The 20,433-nt window shown below is 39.6% G+C and overlaps 1 protein-coding gene across 2 annotated transcripts in view; it reads right to left on the bottom strand.

The window, feature by feature from the left end:
- Positions 1 to 273: 273 nt before the first annotated feature.
- The window catches only part of LAP3 (leucine aminopeptidase 3), a 33,845-nt gene continuing 13,685 nt past the window's right edge, over positions 274 to 20,433 (bottom strand). For both annotated transcript variants that reach the window (XM_032224084.1, XM_032224085.1), the window contains 9 exons: positions 19,787 to 19,946; positions 16,582 to 16,746; positions 12,775 to 12,933; positions 11,359 to 11,483; positions 8,825 to 8,913; positions 7,984 to 8,086; positions 6,924 to 7,003; positions 4,961 to 5,070; positions 274 to 790 (listed from right to left, as the gene is read on the bottom strand). In XM_032224084.1, coding sequence (XP_032079975.1) covers positions 595 to 790; positions 4,961 to 5,070; positions 6,924 to 7,003; positions 7,984 to 8,086; positions 8,825 to 8,913; positions 11,359 to 11,483; positions 12,775 to 12,933; positions 16,582 to 16,746; positions 19,787 to 19,946 — 1,187 coding nt within the window. In that variant the 3' untranslated portion in view covers positions 274 to 594. The remainder of the gene's footprint in view (positions 791 to 4,960; positions 5,071 to 6,923; positions 7,004 to 7,983; positions 8,087 to 8,824; positions 8,914 to 11,358; positions 11,484 to 12,774; positions 12,934 to 16,581; positions 16,747 to 19,786; positions 19,947 to 20,433) is intronic.

Below are 20,433 nucleotides of genomic sequence, written 5' to 3' on the forward strand. Positions count from 1 at the left end.
TACATGCTAGCCTTTGACTAGCTTTTCTAAACCTAGCTGCCAATAAACCTCTCCTTGATCCCGAGACATCCAAGTCTTGTTATTTTCTGCAACAATATCCTTAGAGGCGTCCACTATAAAATTCAAATTTCACCAGCTGGCATGCAGAAATGAGAGCCTTATTCATGCTGGCATAAGGCTCCGCCTCTTTTTAATATTCTGCCCAACCATCAATGAAACAAATCCTTTTGGAAGGCATATTCTGCAAAAGACAAAAACCTCAACAGCCAGAAGTGTCAGAAGATATATTTATTGTATGTAATAGCTGTGTATCTATTATTCAATCCATATAATAACTCCTGTTGGTTTGGACTGATTGCTCTTTGGATACCAAATACAGGATAGGCTCCTGGGATGAAGATTATAAAAAGTGAACGTGATTAGTAGAATTCTATGGAATGAATTTATAGTCCATCACTTTGGATCATTTCAAAGTAGCCTCCCGAAATTAAAGAAAAAGATGGATGGCCCTTTGGAATTTTATCTGTACACTGGCTGATTCCAATTCAAATTAACCATTTTTAAAGCCAGTGGCGATCCTCACAAAGCTGCTTTCTAGAAGCTTTGCTTGTCTGAGGCCAATCGAGTAATAAACTCAACCAGGGTACGTGTTGGCCTTCCTGCCATGCCTTTTCGCAGATATGGAACCTCATCTTTATTTTCCATTACACCAGCAATATCTAAATGAGCCCAGTGAGGAGCAGTCACAAATTCTTTCAGGAATGCAGCAGCTGTGCATGCACCACCAGACCTGATGGGAGAAAAGATAAAGTTTTATTTGTAATATTTTTTTGGATATTGTTCTTAATAATTTATGTAGGGGGAAAAGCTATCTATAAAATTGCCTAACCATAGAAAACATCAGAATAAAGCTTGAAGGGACTTTGGAGGTCTTCTAGTCCAGCCCCCTGTTCAAGCAGGAGATCCTAAACCATTTCAGACAAATGACTGTCCAGTCTCTTGTTAAAAACTTCCAGTGATGAAGCACCCACAATGTTTGAAGGCAAGCTGTTCCATTGGTTAACTGTCATTGCTGTTAGGAAGTTTCTCCTCAATAGTTTCTCCTCAATTCCAGGTTGCTTCGCTCCTTGATTAGTTTCCATTCATTGTTTCTTGTCCTGCCCCCTGGAGCTTTGGAAAATAAATCGACCCCTTCCTCTTTATGGCAGCCTCTCAAATATTGGAATACTGCTATCATGTCCCCCTAGTTCACGAGTGTCAAACTCAAGGCCCACAAGCCAGATCCAGCTTGTCGGGTGCTTAGATCTGGCCCGCAGGGCCAGCCTGGAAACAGAAAAGGACTGGCCCGTGGTGCCTGGCCCAGCCCAAGCTGACACTAATATACAATCTGGTGGAGGCTGGCAGAGTGCTAGAGCTCTGTTTTCGCTGGCAATGTTCTAGCAAAACAAACTACTACAAAAAGTGGCATTTGATCACAAGGCAAGGTGGCATCAAGAAATGTTTCCCCTTTTACATTTGAGCATGCAAGAAATGACAGGAAAGGAGAAAGGGAAAGAAGAAAAGCAAAAAAAGGGAAGGAAAGATGGGAAGAGAGCAAGGAAGGAAAAAGAAGGGAGAAGGAAGAAGAAAGGAAGGAAAATAAAGAGGGAAAGAAAAAGAAAAGAAAGGAAGGAAGGAAATTAGTTATAATGAGAAGGAGGGAGGGTCTGAGGAAAGTCCTGCCTTAGCACTGGGCCACCAGCTGCCCTGCTGCCCTTGCATCATCCCCTTGTCTCTTCCTCCTGACCTCTCTTTGTGGTCTCCCATTCTCCACATTGAATTTCATTTTCTTGGATAGGGCCCATTGTTCAAGTCTGTCAAGGTCTTTTAGATCCTGAGCTTGTCTTTTGAAGTGTTGGCTATTCCTGCCATCTTACTGTCATCTGCAAATTTGATGAATTCCCCTTCTATTCCCTAATGCAAGTAATTTATGAAGATATTGAAGAGTACTGGGCCTTAGACAGAACTTTGTGGTACCCCACCTCTTAGTTCCCTCCATGTGGATGTAGTACCATTAGACAAGTTGGTTTGTCAGCCAGTTACAAATTCATCTGGTGGTGATGCTTTCCTACATTTTTCTAGCTTACCAAGAAGTAGGTTGTGGTATACTTTTCCAAATGCCTTGCTGAAGTCTAAATATACTATGTCCACAGCACTGGTCTACTAATTTAGTCACTTTGTCAAAAAATGTAATAAGATTGGTTTGACATGATCTGCTTTTAACAAACCTGTGCTGGCCACTAGTTATAATTTTATTTGTTTCTAGAAGTTCACATGTCTGGTTTTTTATTATTTCCCCCTGTATCTTCCCAGTATTGGTATTAGGCTGATATGTTTGTAGCTTCCTGGGTCTGGTCTTTTTTTTTTCTTTGAAGGTGTGAATCACATTAGTTCTTTTCCAATCCTCTGATAGTTTCCCAGTGCTCCAAGGTTTCTTAAAGAAATGATACAATGGTTCTGAGATAACATCTGCCAACTCCTTCAGAACTCTGGGATGTAATCTGTTAGGTCCCGGTGATTTATATTTAGTCAGACAGGTATTCTCTTACAATAGTCTCTTCTATCAGTACATTCCAGTCATCTGTTTCATCCCACCAAGTTTCAGTAATGGCAACTATATCATATATGCCTTAATGTACTTATATTTCAAGTTCTCCCTATTTGTTCCCTAAACGTTGAGCGTCAATGTGTAAGCATTCGGGTCCTTTAGTGGTCTTGGGTATGTTTCTTATATCTCCTACTTTAATTTCCATCACTCTCTACTTCATTATGTTTCTCTTTTTTATTTCTTTTTTTCTCTTTACTCCCTTCCTCCCTTTGTGATTGATTATCTAGTGGCTTTTCCTTATAGGTCGTGAAGATTGGAATTAGGTTCTATAGGTCTTGAAGACTGCCCACTCAATTTTAGTTTAAAGCCTTTTGAATAAGATGAGCCAGTCGTTTTCTGAATATATGGTTTCCAGTTCTTGTGAGGTCTTGTGAGTAGCTCTTGATCTAGTTAATGCAGACCATGCTCTAGGACAGTGATGTCGAACCTTTTTTGGCTCACATGCCATAAGCGGGAGGAATGCAGGGGGGTCGTGGGCAGGTGTGCCGCACCCATAATGCAATGCGCGACACACACCCCCAGTGCGTATGCGTGCATGACAGGCACGACACCCCATTTTTGCATGCTTTTTTCGCCCTCCCCAGCCTCCAGAGACTTTATAGGAGCCTGAGGAGGGCGAAAATAGCCTCTCCCCCCCACCCCCCAGATGCCCTCCGGAGGCTTCAAGAGCTTCCCTGAAGCCTCCGGAGGGCAAAAAACAACCCTACGACAACCTGGACTTCTGGTTTGCCCGTAGAGTCGTTGTTAGTCCTCTGGAGCCTTCAGGGAAGCCTCCTGAAGGCTCCGGAGGACTAAAAATGGCCCTACAAGCAAACTGAAGTGACTTCTGGTTTGTTCATAGGTTGTTTCTTGTCCTCCGGAGCCTTCAGGGAAGCCTCCTGAGGGCTCCTGAATGCTCCGAAGGACTAAAATTGGCCCTACGAGCAACCCGGAAGTCACTTAGGGTTGTTTTTTGCCCTCTGGAGGCTTCAGGAAAGCTCCTGAAGCCTCAGGAGGGCCTCGGGGGGGGGGGGAGGGGGGAGGCTGTTTTCACCCTTCCCAGGCTCCTATAAAGCCTCTGGAGCCTTGGAAGGGCGAAAAATGACTTTTAAAAAGGTTGAACTCAGCTTGCCAGCCGCACATGCGTACTGGCCAGCTAACAGGGCAACGCCTCATGTGCCCTCACAAATGGCATGCCATAGGTTCGCCATCCCAGCTCTAGGAAAACCAAAGTTCTGTTGATGACGCCAGTTTTTAAGCCAATGGTTCATTTCTAAAATTCTTTGCTCCCTCATTGGATGTTGGCCTTTGTTGGAAGTATAGATGAAAACACCATTTGTGCTCCTAATTCTTTAACTTTCTTCCCTAGCTATTTGTAATCTCTTGCTATTGTTTTTCAGATTCATTGTTGTGTCATTGGTCCCCACATGAAGGAGAAGAAAGTGGTAGTAATCTGTGGGGTTGATTATTTTACTAAGGTATTCAGTTACATCTTTGATTTTTGCTCCAGGGAGATTATATACCTCCATAGATTGACTGCTTGGTCTGCAGACTATAGTTTCTGTTTTCCTAAGAATTGAATATCCTATTATCAATATTCACCTTTTTTTCCCTATTCTGCAATACATTTTTTCCTGTCGCAGGAATGCTGGGTTTTACCTCTTTTTTTTAGAAACTATTGATGAATGCTCTTTTGTCAGTGTCTGTATATTTTCCTCCAGGTGGAGGCTATGAAAGCGAAAACATGACTTGATATTACACCAAACCTTGATTCACATTACCAGAAATCAGACTCTAAGCTATGATTTCAACAAACAAAAGCCAACAGAAATGTGCAGTGGTTAATCTGGTACATGCACTGTCTCTCTACTTGGCTTTGAAACATTTTCCTGGACTCATGTGGAGTCACCCTTACTTAAAAAAATAACAGTTACAGAAGGAGTAGCATAGTTGCACTACTATTTCTTTATAATCTTTTTTTTCAGTAAAATTATCCATTGGTTGGATTCAGAAAAACAACAATCCATTTCTGCACTACAACAAAAAGCTGAAGCAAATTAGTGAAGAATTTTCTCTCTGGGCAAACGAGAGTGTCTGTTGTCCTCAGTAAAGTGGAAGGTCCAATTATGCTTCCTCTGCCTAGTCATACCCTCATGAACTTGGTCATAGATTGTTGTTCTATTGGATCCTTGCTCAAATAAACAAGGTCTGAAATATTTTCAGGTAGGTCCTTCCTTTAACTCCTATTTGCTCAAGTTCTCTGTAGGTACTGGAAAAAGTAATATGAACATAATAGCATAGCAACAGCATTTCATTTCAGCTTAGCTAGGTTACCTGTATTTTCCAATGTTATTTACATCTGCTAGTTGGCAGTCTGTCACTTGCTTTGTGTAATGTTCATAGAGAGGCATTCTCCAAACTCGATCCCCTGTCGGAATGCTAGCCTGTCAGTGTAGAGAAAAGAATCTATTCAGATATCAAATTTCCATATAGTTCTCTACTGTCTTTAGTTTGCTTATAATGGTTGAGCCCAATAGTTAAACTTAAGCTGAAGCAGAGAGTATGAAATACAGATATTCGGTTCTAAGCGCCACTCTTCTACCAAAATCCCCCCCTTTTTTATATATATACTGCTTCAGAATAATAAAACAGAATTGATCTCAGGAATTGGCATGGAAGGGTGGGACTGACACTTTCAATTTTCTTCCTAATGATTTTCACAACCAACCTGCCTTTTTCCTAACAATATTATTACCAAACTATCTGTATCAAGATCCCTACATGCTCAGGCCTGCCAGTGTTATCTATGAAATGATTTAATTAAATTTATATTTAAAGTTGAGGATTTGGGGCATCATTTTATATTTGCTTAAACTGAACACGTTTACCCTTTCAATGCTCATTTCTTCTCTTTGAAATATTATCTTGATATTCTTTAATCTTTGTTTTATCCACCTAAATGCTCTACATGGGGCTGCCCCTGAAGAGTGTTCGAAGACTGCAGTTGGTCCAGAATGCAGCCACGCGAGCGATATTGGGTGTACCTAGATACATCCATGTTACACCCATCCTCCACGAGCTGCACTGGCTCCCCATTGGTCTCCGGGCGCGCTTCAAGGTGCTAGTCGTTACTTTTAAAGCCCTACATAGTTTAGGACCTGGCTACCTGAGAGACCGTCTCGTGCCACTTACCTCCCAACGACCAATAAGATCGGACAGGTTGGGCCTCCTCCGGGTGCCGTCGACCGGACAATGCCGGCTGGCGGCTCTCCGTGGGAGGGCCTTCTCTGTAGCTGCGCCGGCCCTGTGGAACGATCTACCCGTGGAGATCTGGACCCTTACCACTCTCCCAGCCTTCTGTAAAGCCACTAAGACCTGGCTGTTCCGGCAGGCCTGGGGCTGTTGATCAATATCCAGCCCCACTTAGACAGAATGGATGGTGTGTAATTTTAATAATTGTATCTTTTATCTTAAATTTTTAAATGCTTTTTTATCTTGCCTGTAAGCCGCCCCGAGTCCCAAAGGAGTGGGTGGCATACAAATTTTATTAAATAAATAAATAAATAAATAAATAAATAAATAAATAAATAAATCATTTGTTCTCATTGCAAACTAAGCCACTTCTCATGACTGCTTTCAGATCATGTCTGACATCCATGCCTGATCAATGGGCATGACCCTTGAAGACATTCACTTGTCTAAAGAGGTGCTGCCTTGGCAAAACCAGTCTGACAGTATTTTAGAAATTTATAACACATATTGTTGAAATAATTAGGAACATCAAAAATACAGTTTTCCATTTTTCAGTTAACTAATATTAATAAATCCAAACTTATTTCTCTTCTGTTTTCTGTATGAGGAATATTAGAAGCAGGATCAAATATATTCAGTTGCATTGCTGTGTTATTTGTTTGTCTCCAGGTGGCTTACATTAGGTAGCAGTATAGACAGAAGCCTCTAGGAATGTTGAAAACAAGGTGAGGAGATTATCACTGGTTCACAAAAGTATTATCAACTCCAAAGCCAAGATTTTGTGTTTAGCTTTTGTAGCCAATAGTCATGACTTGGATTCTCAATAAAAACAGGTTGAATCTTTTCTTTTAAACCCTCTAAATCAGGGGTGTCAAACTGGTGGCCCATGGGCCAGATGCGTCACACAGAGGCCATGCACACCCTGGCATTGCAACGGCAAAAAAGTCACAATACGTCGTGATATAACACGTGGCGCGATTGAGCTTGACACCCATGCTCTAAATCAAAACCTACCTTGAAATCAATTGTTACTAGCATCACTTACCTCATATAGGTGATTCCACACCATCTGTGAATTTGTAAAAACTCCAGTAGCTGCTGATCCTAATGCTACATCCATGGCACCTATAAAGTATTATAAAATACAGATTATCCAGCCATTTTTCCATGTTGACTAGCAAATTGCTCATCAGGTAGCAATTTATATTCACATTTCTAAAATATGTTTTTTTTATTTGCAAGGTATGTATGTATGTATGTATGTGTGTGTGTGTGTATATATATATATATATATATATATATATATATATATATATATATATATATATGTGTGTGTGTGTGTGTGTGTTGTATTTGTGCTGATAAATACAGCAAATGTGCTGATACATACATACATGCATGCATACATACATACAAATGTGTTGAATTTAAATTAAATTGCATTAATTCAATACATTTTTCTTTGTTCTAAGAAGCTGGACCATTTTCCTGCACACCAGCATTACTATCAGGTGTAGACAGGAGATATTGTTTTGCAGTTCCACCCTACTTGTTGGAAGTGTCCTATGAAAAGTTGTTTGATCCATTCAACTCTTTTTTTATTGTCTATTGCTAAGCAAAGATAATTTTATTCATATGGTTTTCCATTTACTTTTGATGTTTAAACTTTTTTATTATCTGCAATATCAGTACCTGTTTTTGTTTTGCTTTGCTTTTAATTGCTTCAGTTGCTCACAGTGAGCTGCTTAAATGCACAACCTTGATGAAAAGTTGAATCTTTATTTAAAATAATCCTCTCCCAGTAGTCAGAACAGTGCTATGGTCAACATTACTTTAAACATCAAAGCTTATACTTTTGCATTTGAATATGTGACCTATTCTTCCTGGGGCCAGCGGGGGAGGGGGAGGGGGGGAAGAGACCTTCTAAGTAGTAAAAAAGAAAAAAAATCAATTATGCTTTAAGACAATACAAATCCTCTCCATGTAATTTTGAGGGTCTGCAAGATATCACATTATTAAAATATTCTGCATAGGAAGCCACACTTTTCACAGTATTTCTAAAATTCTGGGAATATAGAAGCTTCAAACAAGTATAAAAGGGCTACCTGTTAATGTTGCAGCATCTAAAATTGCCCTTGGATTAAAACGGTGTGCATAGTGAAGAGCATCAGCCAACACCAATCTTCCTTCTGCATCTGTATTGTCAATCTTTTATGAAGCAATCAGAAAATCAGCAAGATAAAATTACATTCTATTTGTAATTACAGCATGGGTTAACAAGCTTGCCTATATCATCAATAGCTAATTTGGGGTGCAATAATAATACAGTTTAAAATTGTAAAATTTAATGCATTATACCTCTAAATCTGAAATAAATAGAATTATTATTATCAAATAATGGATACTGACTCTAACATTTGTGAAAATATTTTTGTTTTCCACTAAGACATCCTTGGGCCTTTCCACCATTTCCTCTCTGTAACAGCTATCTCCTGCCCCACATTTTGCAGGGTAATCAGGAGGAATCCCCTATCCAGACTGGCAAATATTAAAGACTGCAATTATTTTATTATTGCAATGGTTTTGCAATCCTGAAAGACTGATGAATACAAATAGCCTAACCCAATGTTTTTCAAACTAGGCACCTTTAAGATATGTGGACATCAACTCCCAGAATTTCCCAGCCAGCACAGAACCACATTAGGGGCATGTTATTGTTGTTAAATATGAGATTGCTAACATTCCCTCAAATCTGATGACCTTCAACAAGGGTTAGAAATGTTAGCAAGCTAGGCCTCTAGGACTTTCCGTGGGGTTTTTGCAAGCAACTGTTTATCCAGTTTATTTGTTCAGCTAGAAATTATGTTACTAGATGAAACTTCAGGCCCAACCCAACCTCATGTTATTTTATTAAAACCTGTGCTGAGTAAGCATCTTAAAACAAACCTGAATTGTTTTTCCATTCATGGCTGTCACAACATCTCCAGGTTTATTTGCCCTTCCACTGGGCATGTTTTCACAAAGCGCGGCCAGACCTTAGAGATGAAGAATACCAACTGAATTTATGCATAGTGTAACATTAAACCATATTGTTTTTAAAACTTGAATAAAAAATTCCTCAGCAGTGGTATTGTTTCATTGGTATCTAGTTACCTGATGCCAACACAATTCCTTTGCTCACCACTCAATAAGCAAATTTGTACAAATGCCAGTCGAGAGGGTTTATTTCTTACAAAATAGATAACCTCGAAAATTTCTCTCCATTCTGTTTCCTGTTTGGTATTTGTCAATGTTTCGAAGGAAAGGGCTACTCCCTCACCCACTTTTTTCCTAGAGGAATTAAACCAACTAAAGATTGGGTCAGAGATTGTAAAAAGTTTGAATGTCCATGGATCCATATGATATGGTCTTGTGAATGTCTGACAGACTTCTAGAATAGTATTTTAATGTACATAAACATTAAGATATTAAAGTGATGCTGAATTATATTGTCAGATATGCCCCACTCGGATTGGGGAAACTCACAGGAATCCTGCCATCAAAAGAAAAAAAGGGGAGAGGGCAGAAGGATGAAAGGGGAAAAGATAAAAGAGCAATAAAGTTTTGTGTGTACATGATAGGAAATGGAGGGGGGGGGGATGACAGGTGACAAGGACCAAAGCAGCCACATCCTGTTTGTACCAGCATTCCACGGCCAGGTACCCTGAGAAATATGGGGATTACCCGCAACATCTCAGAGTTCTCCAAACATTTTGGCGAGCTTTGGTTGGCTGGAAATGGACTGGTCATAAGGGGAAAGATGGGATGGGGGCAAACCTACACCGTATTTTTGCATCCAGTGAGCACGGTACTTTCAGAGCTTGCTTGACATTGCTGCAATCAACACCCTTAGTAAAAGAACCCTTTGCTTAATCAAATGGAGTTGCAGGCCTTTAAGGGATCAAATTTGGGCAGGTCTGACATATATGGCAAAACCCTGGATAGGGAAAAATTGAAAAAGTCATATTATTCTAGATATTTTGATTTTGGAAATGTATAATTTTTCGGTTCTGCAAAAGGCAGTGTTTCCAATAAATCAACAAATGAAGCAGTTATGTTCTTCTTTAGCATATATTTTATGATAGTTTACAATAATACTGTAATATCATTGGGTAATTTTATGTTTGCATCAGAGATTGGTTGCTCCTGGTTTCAATACTGGTTCACTTCATACGCATGTGTACAGTTCAATGTAAATTGTTCTTTGCGCATGCCCAGAACAATTTACAGTGAACTGCGCATGCATGTGCACTACCAAACAACATGCTGGCAACGGCAGCAGGGATCAGGGAACCGGTTCGGGGGCGTGGCCAACCTGAGTTGCTGCCAGTTCTGTGACCCAGGCCCAAAAACCACTACCAGTTCAGCCAAACTGGGCTGAACTGAGAGCAACTGACCTCTGATTTGCTTTTAATTATAATAGACTGTACCATATGGCATTTTTTGTAAACCAGAGACTGTAAGTTAACCATAAATATTAGAATTACATTTTAGTACAATGCTGTTAATTTTAACCTTTTACTGTGAAATTTGTTAAATTATATTAGAGTCAGATTTGTTTAGTTTACTTATTATTGTTCATTTTGGTGCTCTTTATTTTTTTATATTCTTCTAAAATAAAGAATATTTGACAATAAAATAAAATACAGGTAATCTTCAATTAAAGATTCCAAACTGGTCTGGAATTTCCATTGCTAAACAATGCAGTCATAAAGTGCTATGTCATCTGATGATACCTCTTAGCAGAGGCATCATTAAGTGAATCACCATGGGTCACAAAGCGAAGACATCACATGGCCACCATTTGTGACTGCCTGCCGTCTTCCCCGTTGGCTTTGCTTGTAGGAAGCAGCAAAGAAGTTCAACACAAATGCAGGATTCTGCAATGTCATAATTACAAGCAGGCTGTCCCAATCACAATCACGGAAACCTTGCAGTGGCTGGAACTAGGGGGACTACTAGTAAGTATCTCTTGTTCAGTGTCATCACAAGTTTGAATGGTTGCTGAATGAGTGGTTATTAAGCAGGACCACCGGTAATTAGGTAAAGGATATCTTCTCATCTAAAGCACCATGGGAGAAGGGAATAGGTAGAGCAATTGGGAATCCTTATAAAGTGGCAAACCCCAAAACTGGAACATCGACTGGAGTGTCTGAACTGGAAGACTCTTGATGAATCTCACCAGTCAACATCACCAGATTTTGTTTTGGAGAAGAAGCCAGAGGGACAAGGCAATCCAGCCTTCAATTTCAGCAGCTAATTTGGTTTGTTTGAGTTCTTAGGTTTGGTAGGTTCTATTTCCAGTCCAAGAAGCAAATCATGGGATAACTTAACCCTAACCCTAACCCTTGAAGAATCAAGATGGGCTGACCGAAGGTCTATTGACATCTCTTTCCAATTCAAATAACTTTTGTGAATTTATTCTTCTAAAATCTACTTACCAATTATATTAATGGGTAACCTCAGTGTTACAGCTGTGACAATAGCAGAAAAAATGGTGGCTGCTCCTCCCATATCGGCTCTCATGGCATCCATATTGGCTGAAGGCTTGATGGAAATGCCACCGCTGGGAAAAAATACAAGAGATGCCACAAAGGTTGGTCTCTTTGCCCACCCCACCCAACACTTTCAGAAACTTTCAGTATCAAGAGAAAACTTTGCTCAGATGCCAAGACACATTTTTTTTTTGTTATAATAAATGAAAAAGCATGGAAAGTATGGCATTATTATTATAATACACCTCACAGGAAGGTTGAACAATTCAGGTCTTCTGGAATAATATTGGAGAAGAATTACTGTATTTTTCAGAGTATAAGATGGACCTTTTTCCCTCAAAAGAGAGGGTGAAAATCTGGGTGCGTCCAATACATGGAATACAGCATTTTTGGGCTCCCAAAACCCTGCCCCCTTTGCAAAAATGGCCGTGCGTAGCCTTTAGGAGGCTTCCAGAGTGCTCCTGAGGGCTGGGGAGGGCAAAAATGAGCAAAAAACAGATCGTATTTTTGCTCGTTTTTGCCTCCCCCCCCAACCCACAGGAGTACTCTATAAGCTTCCTAAAGGCTATGCATGCCCTTGTTTTGACAAACAATAGGCCCGTTTTCATGAAAAATGGGCCATTTTTGGGAGGTCTGTAGAGTGCAAAAACTTTTTTAAAAAATTTGCCTCTTCAAAATCTTGGTGTGTCTTATACTCAGTTGCATCTGATACTCCAAAAATAAATGAAGTCCACAGGCTGAAATTGTAGGTAAGCATTAAAACCCATTTGATGGTAAAAAATACTTTAGCACCATGATTCCCTAATGGGTGCCTGTAAAGTTCCCTTTGTCCAGACTCACTATAGACCCTCTTTCTGAAAATGAATCCATTGTCAGAAGCCCATTTTTCCAGCACAATTTCAGGAATTTTCTCCTATCTTGCTCCCAGGCCATGAGAGTTTCATCCTTACACAGCCTCAGCATTAAAAAAAATACAGCTCCATCTCCTTGTATTTCTCTTATTGATAGGAAAGAGAATAATCTCTGCCACGGAGTCTTCATTTAGGAGATGTATTCATTTGTATATTTATATACAGGTGAGAGGAATAACTTCCCAATTGTTCCATGAATCCTGAATGGTCCTTCCATGATCCATTTCTGAAACTGCACTGCTTCCTCCCTTTAAGACATGAGACCATAACTGGAAAGCTTCTTCCCCTACAGACCACATGACCTTGGGAAGATGAATGAGCTAAAACCATCTTTCCTACTATCCCTTTCAATAGAATTTGCATTGCATTCATTTGCTCTTTCAAAGCACATATTCTGGGAACAGGGAGAAATTAAATTCTGCTCCAAAAATGCTCCTAAGATGATGCTCACCTATCAAAAGTTATCCCCTTTCCAACAAATACCAATGGAGCTTCTTTGGGGTTGCTGCTGCCTTGGTAATGGACTTCCAAAAAGACTGGGGGTTCATCCGAGCCTTTTGCCACACTCCAAAATGAGCCCATTCCTTGCTCCTGTATCCAAGATTTATCTCTGTAATGACAGGGAACAATTTCCATTATTTCTTTCCCAGTTACTGAAAGAGGACACACATTGCATTCCTGAATGCCAGCTGGTCAACAAAATAATACCCCTTTCCTCAAATTTTAAGATGACAAAAAAGCACACACATAAAAAGAAAATAATATTAACCAGGTTTTCCTTTTATAACTATTCTGTGGACTATGATTCACATTTTTTTGCTGGAAAACAGCATTTATTTCCAGTTTCATCACTTAATGACTATAGCATTTACTTAACCTGTGCAGTTCCTTAATGACCACCACAAAAATGGATATAAAAAACACAGATCCAGTCACATGGTGACCTGTTCTCAAAGCTCTGACTAATGAACTCAAGCAAATCAGAACTCTTAAAACTTGGCTCTTTCTCGAAGGTCGTCTTTTTTAAAAAAACAAAAACAATTTTTATTTGTTTTTAAACAAAGACAAACAAAAAAAAAAGGATCTTCCATTAGAAATTGTAGAAAGTGTGTCAGTTGGTTTCAGTATTTCCATGCATCTCTTCCATAGTCACCACCTGCTTTTCATATCAAATCGCATATTTTAAATTCACCTATATTCATGTATATCACGATTATTATATCGCAACCTTAATTTGACTATTATTGTTTTTATGTCCTTTTACATATACCGTATATACTCGAGTATAGGCCGACCCGAATATAAGCCGAGGCACCTAATTTTACCACAAAAAACTGGAAAAGTTATTGACTCGAGTATAAGCCTAGGGTGGGAAATGCAGCAGCTACCGGTAAATTTCAAAAATAAAAATAGATACTAATAATGTTTTTGAATATTTATTTCAAAGAAAAACAGTAAACTAGCGGTGTATTCAATGAAATACTTCACTCACCTCATGATGCTGATGTCCCGCTGTGATGATGATGTCCCGTGCAGCCGCGGGAGCGATGTCCCGCCTCCTATGACACACGGCACAGTGATTCCTATCATTGGATCACTGTACCAGAGGAGGTGGGACATCGCTATGTGGCTGCTTGCCATAACAAGGAGGAGGTGGGACATCGTTGCAGAGCGGCAGGAGGGGGAGGAAGGGGAATCGTAAGACAGCCCTGCATTACATTAGAACGTGAGGAGGGGGGATGGTGCGGTGCGCGCTGCGCGGCAAACTGACACAGAGGGAGGGGAAACTCACAGGGGCACTGGGCCATTCACGAGTGTCACCCAGCAGCATGGCCCCGCCCCTTTTTCTCCTCCATTTCGGGCAAATTTTTCACTGACTCGAGTATAAGCCGAGGCGGCTTTTTTCAGCCCAAAAAGTGGGCTGAAAAACTAGGCTTATACTCGAGTATATACAGTAATATTCAAAATCTAGAATAGGATTATATAATAACATTCCATTAAATCATCCTAAAATCATCCAATCACAATACATCTTTATAGCATATTCTAGATAAAGCTTTTAAACCTCCTCTCATAATCTTCATGTGTTGTTTATATAAAATTTCATATTATCAAACTGATATATCTATATGTATTGTTATCATTATTAATCATTATTTACCTATAGCTATTGTCACTTCATTTTATATATACTACCAGTAAACTAAATTTAGCTTAATTTTTATTATACATTTTCATTGCATCAATCTTTATCTCTCCAGCAATAGTATGGTCTTATGTCTCTTGCAGTTTGGGTGCTTTAAGACCACTTCCTCTGCAAATAGCCATTGGAGTTACTCAAATGCTCCCTGGCACTCCACGGTCCATTCTAGCAGCTGGCTGGGTCAACGTTTGACCTCCCCTTTCCCTGTTTTTAGCAGTTTGGTGATGGGCAGGGCTGTTTTGGCGAAAAAGGGGATGAACTGCCAGTAGAACCCCCACAAAAAAACCCAGTCTTGTCACCTTGTCTTATATAAGTCATAAAACCTGTTCCAAACTTCATAATATTCCAACTCCCCTTTATTTTTTAGTTCTAGGGTGAGCCTATCTGCTTCCGCAAAGTCCAAAATTTTCCTAATTATGTCTAACTCTGATGGAATATTTTCTTTTTTCCAATATTGCACATAGGTTATTCACACTGCAGTTAATACATGTATAATTAGATAGAGCACATCTTTCTTATACCCTCTCTGGTATTATGCCTAGGAGGAAAATTTCTGGTTTGAACAGAATTTGTTCTCCCACCATTTTTTCCAGCCATGATTGCATCATTTTCCAATATCTTTTTCCTCATTGCATGTCCACCACATATGGAAAAAAGTGCCACATATGGAAAAAGGAGCCAAATTTTTAAACATTTTGGAGAGCCGTGCTGGGGGAAGATGTCATCTATAGAACATCTTGTATAGATTTTCCTTATAAGCCATGGCCATTGTTAATTTCCAATTAAGTGTCTGTCAGCCTCTGCTTTGCTGCTGCTTCGGCTGCCATTGAAACGGGGAAGGGGGGCATGGTATTTGGGAGGGGAATCATTATGTGCTGGAGGAGTGTTCTAGAAGCTGTCCTGACCATCTCTTTGCGCATGTGGAGAAAGGGAGTTTCCCGCCAAGGCTAACTGTCCAGCATTCCACCCTGATGATGCTTTTTGAAGATACCTCCCACCTAACAGTTGGGTGAATTATTATTGGACTATGGTATGGGGTGCCAAGGGGAGGGGATTGAACTATACATGATATCTATTGCTTTTGCGCCAAATTACCCAGACTCAGCTTTGCTTTGCTACTTATCGTTTGTAATTAGTAAAAGTACACTTAATTTCAAAAATGGAGTTGAGTGGTTTCTTTCCTTATTATTAAATGAAGCAGCACCTGACAGTGTCCAAAGTCTTTCCCATTTAGCCAGTTCCACATTGTAACCAAAATTTTTCACCCAAGCAATCATAGTTTCCTTAACATGTTCTTCCTCGAGTTTGTATTCCAGCAGATATCTATACAACACTTTAATCAACCTGTCTTCTGTCTCTATCAGGAGCTTATTTAATATTGTGCATTCTTTGGCAATGCCTTCCTTTTTCTTATCCTGTGCATGCCTTATCTGTAGATAAGACCACCACTCTAGGTGCATCCCTTGTGAGGCCAATTCTAGTCTGGTCTTTAACTCCCCCTGTTTGTTCAATATAGCAATAGCAATAGCAGTTAGACTTATATACCGCTTCATAGGGCTTTCAGCCCTCTCTAAGCAGTTTACAGAGTCAGCATATTGCCCCCAACAACAATCCGGGTCCTCATTTTACCCACCTCGGAAGGATGGAAGGCTGAGTCAACCTTGAGCCGGTGAGATTAGAACTGCTGAACTGCAGATAACAGTCAGCTGAAGTGGCCTGCAGTACTTCACCCTAACCACTGCGCCACCTCATATCACTTTGTATGTAACAATTTTTCCATGTTAATTAAATTTGGGTGTATATATGCTTCCATTGTAGATAGCCAAATGGGTATTTCTATATAGTGAAGTCCACATTTCTTAAAGTTGTCGAAGACAAGAAGCACTAGTCTAAGCTATTTGATGCATAGCATAACACTGGAGATGTTACGCCCATACAACACTGGTACCTCAAATGCTAAGCTAGCATGGGTCACATGAATGTGACTGAAGTCCAGCTCTATTTAATCATTCTCAAAATATGCTAACAACTAACAACCTCTTAAACTGAACTTACCTTTTATGAACAGTCACGTTACTACTAAAGCTTTTCAATTTGTCCTCAATGATGGTAGCAAACTTGGTTGGTGTGATATGGTTTGCAGGGCCTTCCATAAGATATCTGGCCAGGTTCTGGCCTTCTGCATAGTGAATCCCTTTCTGCCAGGCATCAATTCCATCACTAAGTAGAAACACAGAATGTTTAGCTATAAAGTACTACTCTGGAGTTTTCTTAAACAAAACAGTTTACATTCATGAAAGAGAAGATCAAGCTCAAAAAACGTAGTCTGGGAATCATGTGAGTGGGCTGGAGAGTCTTCAAAGACAACAGATGCCTAGAGGACAGGGTGGGGAGCAGGATCGTATCCAAAGAATTGCAGCTTCTGCCAGGATTATTTCTGTCTAAGGAGGTGCTTTGAATGTCAAGGGGCTCTAAGGAAGACAGCTGATTTTTTCAAGCTGGGCATCTCACACAAAATAATATTGGCCTGGACTTCCAGAGAAGAAATGGCCGATAAGTGGTGGAACGAAGAGCTGACAGGTGCAGGCTCTTTAATAATTCCTCTCCAGACAAGGAGGGGTTTGGAATTGCCCATAAATGCTCCAGACAGTCTTTGTGGGGCGTTCCCAAGATAATAGCCTCCAGTAGTTTTATTTCTCTGGGAGAAGAAATAACCATCTTGCTTAAGCCATAGCCAGCACCTTTAAAGACACTGGGTTCACATGTTTCCTTTTCTAATCACTTTTGGAAATTGCTTGTTAATTATTTTTCAGCTGTTAGGAACCTTGGATCAACATATTTTACAGCACCGGATGAAACCTGCCCTTCTATATACCACTTGTGAATGTAAGTGAAGACCACCTGCTAACAGAGACTAATCAAACCAGCGTCCTAGACTTTAAAGGAGCTGATTTTAACCGAGAGAGAATGTGGGAAGGATTTCTTAAAGTGGAAAACAACCTAAGATGCTTGGGAAATTCTGAAAAATCAAACAAGTCCAGTCCAGCACAATACCACTGGAAAAGAAAAACAGGAAATCCAAAGATCACAAAGATCTCTCTAACAAACTAAAAGACAAAAGGGATAAATACAGAAAATGGAAAGAAGGACACTAACTAAGACAGAATACCAACAAATTAGAAGAACTGGCAAAGATGAAATCAGGAAAGCTAAGGCTCAGAATTAAATAAAATTTGCAATAAATATCAAAAATAATAATAATAAAGTTTCTTTCAGCATATTAACAGTAATAAAAAGTCAAGGAAAATAATCGGCTCACCAATTTTAGAAAATGGTAAGAAAGTGACAGGTAATAGAGAGAAAGCAGAACTTTCTCCGTATTTACACAAAAAGAAAATATAGCTCAATGTGCCAATAACATAACTGCAAAAGACAGTCTAGTAATGCAAATTAAAATAGGCAAGAAAATAGTAAAAGAACACCTGACTGCTCTAGATGAGTTCAAATTACCAGGACTTGATGGATACCATATTTGTGGTGATCGGTGGCGGCAATTGGAATGGGCCAAAAACGGGACATGCAGAGGCCAAAAATGGGGGGCATGGAGGCCAAAAACTGGAATGGGCCAAAAACGGGACGTGCGAGGGCCAAAAATGGGAGGCATGGAAGCCAAAAATGGGACACGCATGGGGCGAAAATGGCCAAAGGATGGGAGCTGATGAGTGTGTGGCGCTTTGGCAACATTCACTCTATAAGACGCACAGACATTTCCACCCACATTTTTTATGTGTGTGGTAAGAGTGCGTCTTATAGTGTGAAAAATATGGTACATCCTATAGTACTGAAGGAGCTAGCAGAAAAGATACCAGAACCATTAAACATCTTTCAAAGATGCTGGAGATTTGGCAAACTACCAGAAGATTGGAAAAGACCTGATGTGGTTCTCATCTTCAAAAAAAGGGGGAAAAACATATCCAGGAAACTATAGACCAATCAGCCTGACATCAATACCTGAGAAGACTGTAGAAAAGATAAGCAAGCAACACATCTGCAAACAACTAAAAACAAGTAAAGTTATAACCAATAGCCAACATGGGCTTGTCAAACAAATCTTATTTCATTCTTTGACAAAGTGACTAAATTAGTGGACCAGAGAAATGCAGTGAACATAGTATACTTGGACTTCAGTAAGGCATTTGACAACGTTGATCACAACTTACTTCTTGCTAAGCTAGAAAAATTTGAATAGACTGCATCACCATCAGATGAATATGTTACTGGCTGACAAACTGCACTCAACATGTAGTCCTTAATGGATCTACATCTACATGGAGGGAAGTAAGCAGTAGGGTTGCCCAAAGTTCTGTATTAGGTACTCTTCAAGATCTTCATAAGCAACTAAGATGAGGGAATAAAGGGGTAACTCTTTGCAGATGACATCATTTGAAGGGACTAAAGATCAACATTGTTAGAAGTAAAAGAAAGGAAATGGTCAAGGTTAAAACAGATATGCTATTTCTAGTAAATCTTAATGGACTTTTCTTGACATCACAACTGAAATGATGATGCTTTTAAGAATTTGATTATAGATAAGAGATGGGATATAGAAAGAAGAAATCATTTGTTTTATTTACAAAGAGAGTCAGAGAATGCAATAAGTTGCTAAAAGTGTTGAGGAAAAGGAGTGGCTTTTCTTCCTTGCTGGATTCTTCCTTGTTCTTTTCTATTTTTCTTTCTATTTTCTCTCTATTATTTTTCCTTTTTATTCTTTCAATTTTTTTGTTTGTATTAGTTATTGTTGTACTTGTAAATTTGCTAATAAATTGGTTTAAAAATGGATAACATTTCCCTGACTTAAAACTGGGTCCCCTCCATCACGCAAATAAGAGAAGGACTATCCATTGTCTCCTCTCTTCCAATGAGTTGATATTCCAGCAACTTTGTCTATCTTGGTCCCCAATTATTCAATTCTCTGCTATCCTTTATTAGGGCAAATTACTTGAGTTTGACTCCTTGAGGCAGCAAACTTATCAAGAGTGCACAAAGCAAATCACTCTGCCAATGCTCTTGATTCATTGGTTGATCACTGCTGGAGTATAAATCATGTTTGTATATGGAAATGATTTGTTTATTTAAGTGCAAGGTCTTATGGTGACTTTCAATAAAGACTTCATTCAACAGCCTTTTATTTCTCAACACTTCATAGCAAACAAATTATTTCTGCAACAGAAGCACCATACCAAGGTGATGTCTCGGTTACCTGCCATGTAACTGAATTTTAAGGACGGGCTTCTTTTTTTGCTTCAGCTCCTCATATTCAAAGATGCCGAGGGTAGCCCCTTCAGCTGCAGCCTGAGCATCTCCACAAGGATCCACTTCAACACAAGGGAGTTCTAGTTCCTGCAGCTGCCGGCATCCAGCTAAACAATAAAATACACATTGGAAAAATTAGGACCAAGACAGAAGAAAGGAGGTGTTTTCTAGCAAACACACCTCCTGCCATAAGGAGGAATCAGCCAAGATAATCATTTCTGCAATCAAAGCTTTCTGAAGTGAAAATGAATGATTAATAGGATAATTAGATGAGTTATCTAGAAGCCACTCCCTACAAGCAATTCAAGAATGAGAAAGTGCCTCACTCAGCTTTCTCAGGTTAGAAAATGATGACTGTGCAACATCAGCTGGCCAAAGTACACAATACATTTTTTAAAAAAACAATTTTTGCAACATATGCCTTTATTTAGCCATGTTAAACACGCAATTCTGCCAAAGGCCACTTTATCATCCCACTGAGTAACAGTAAAATTACAGAATTACAGAGTTGGAAGCAACCTGGGAGATTTTTTAGTACACTCCCCTGCTCAAGCAGGAAATCCTACAGCTGTGTGAAAAAGTCCTTTACGGTTT

The sequence above is a fragment of the Thamnophis elegans genome, chromosome 9 (genome assembly GCF_009769535.1).
Source record: "Thamnophis elegans isolate rThaEle1 chromosome 9, rThaEle1.pri, whole genome shotgun sequence".
In the NCBI taxonomy this organism is placed as follows: domain Eukaryota; kingdom Metazoa; phylum Chordata; class Lepidosauria; order Squamata; family Colubridae; genus Thamnophis; species Thamnophis elegans.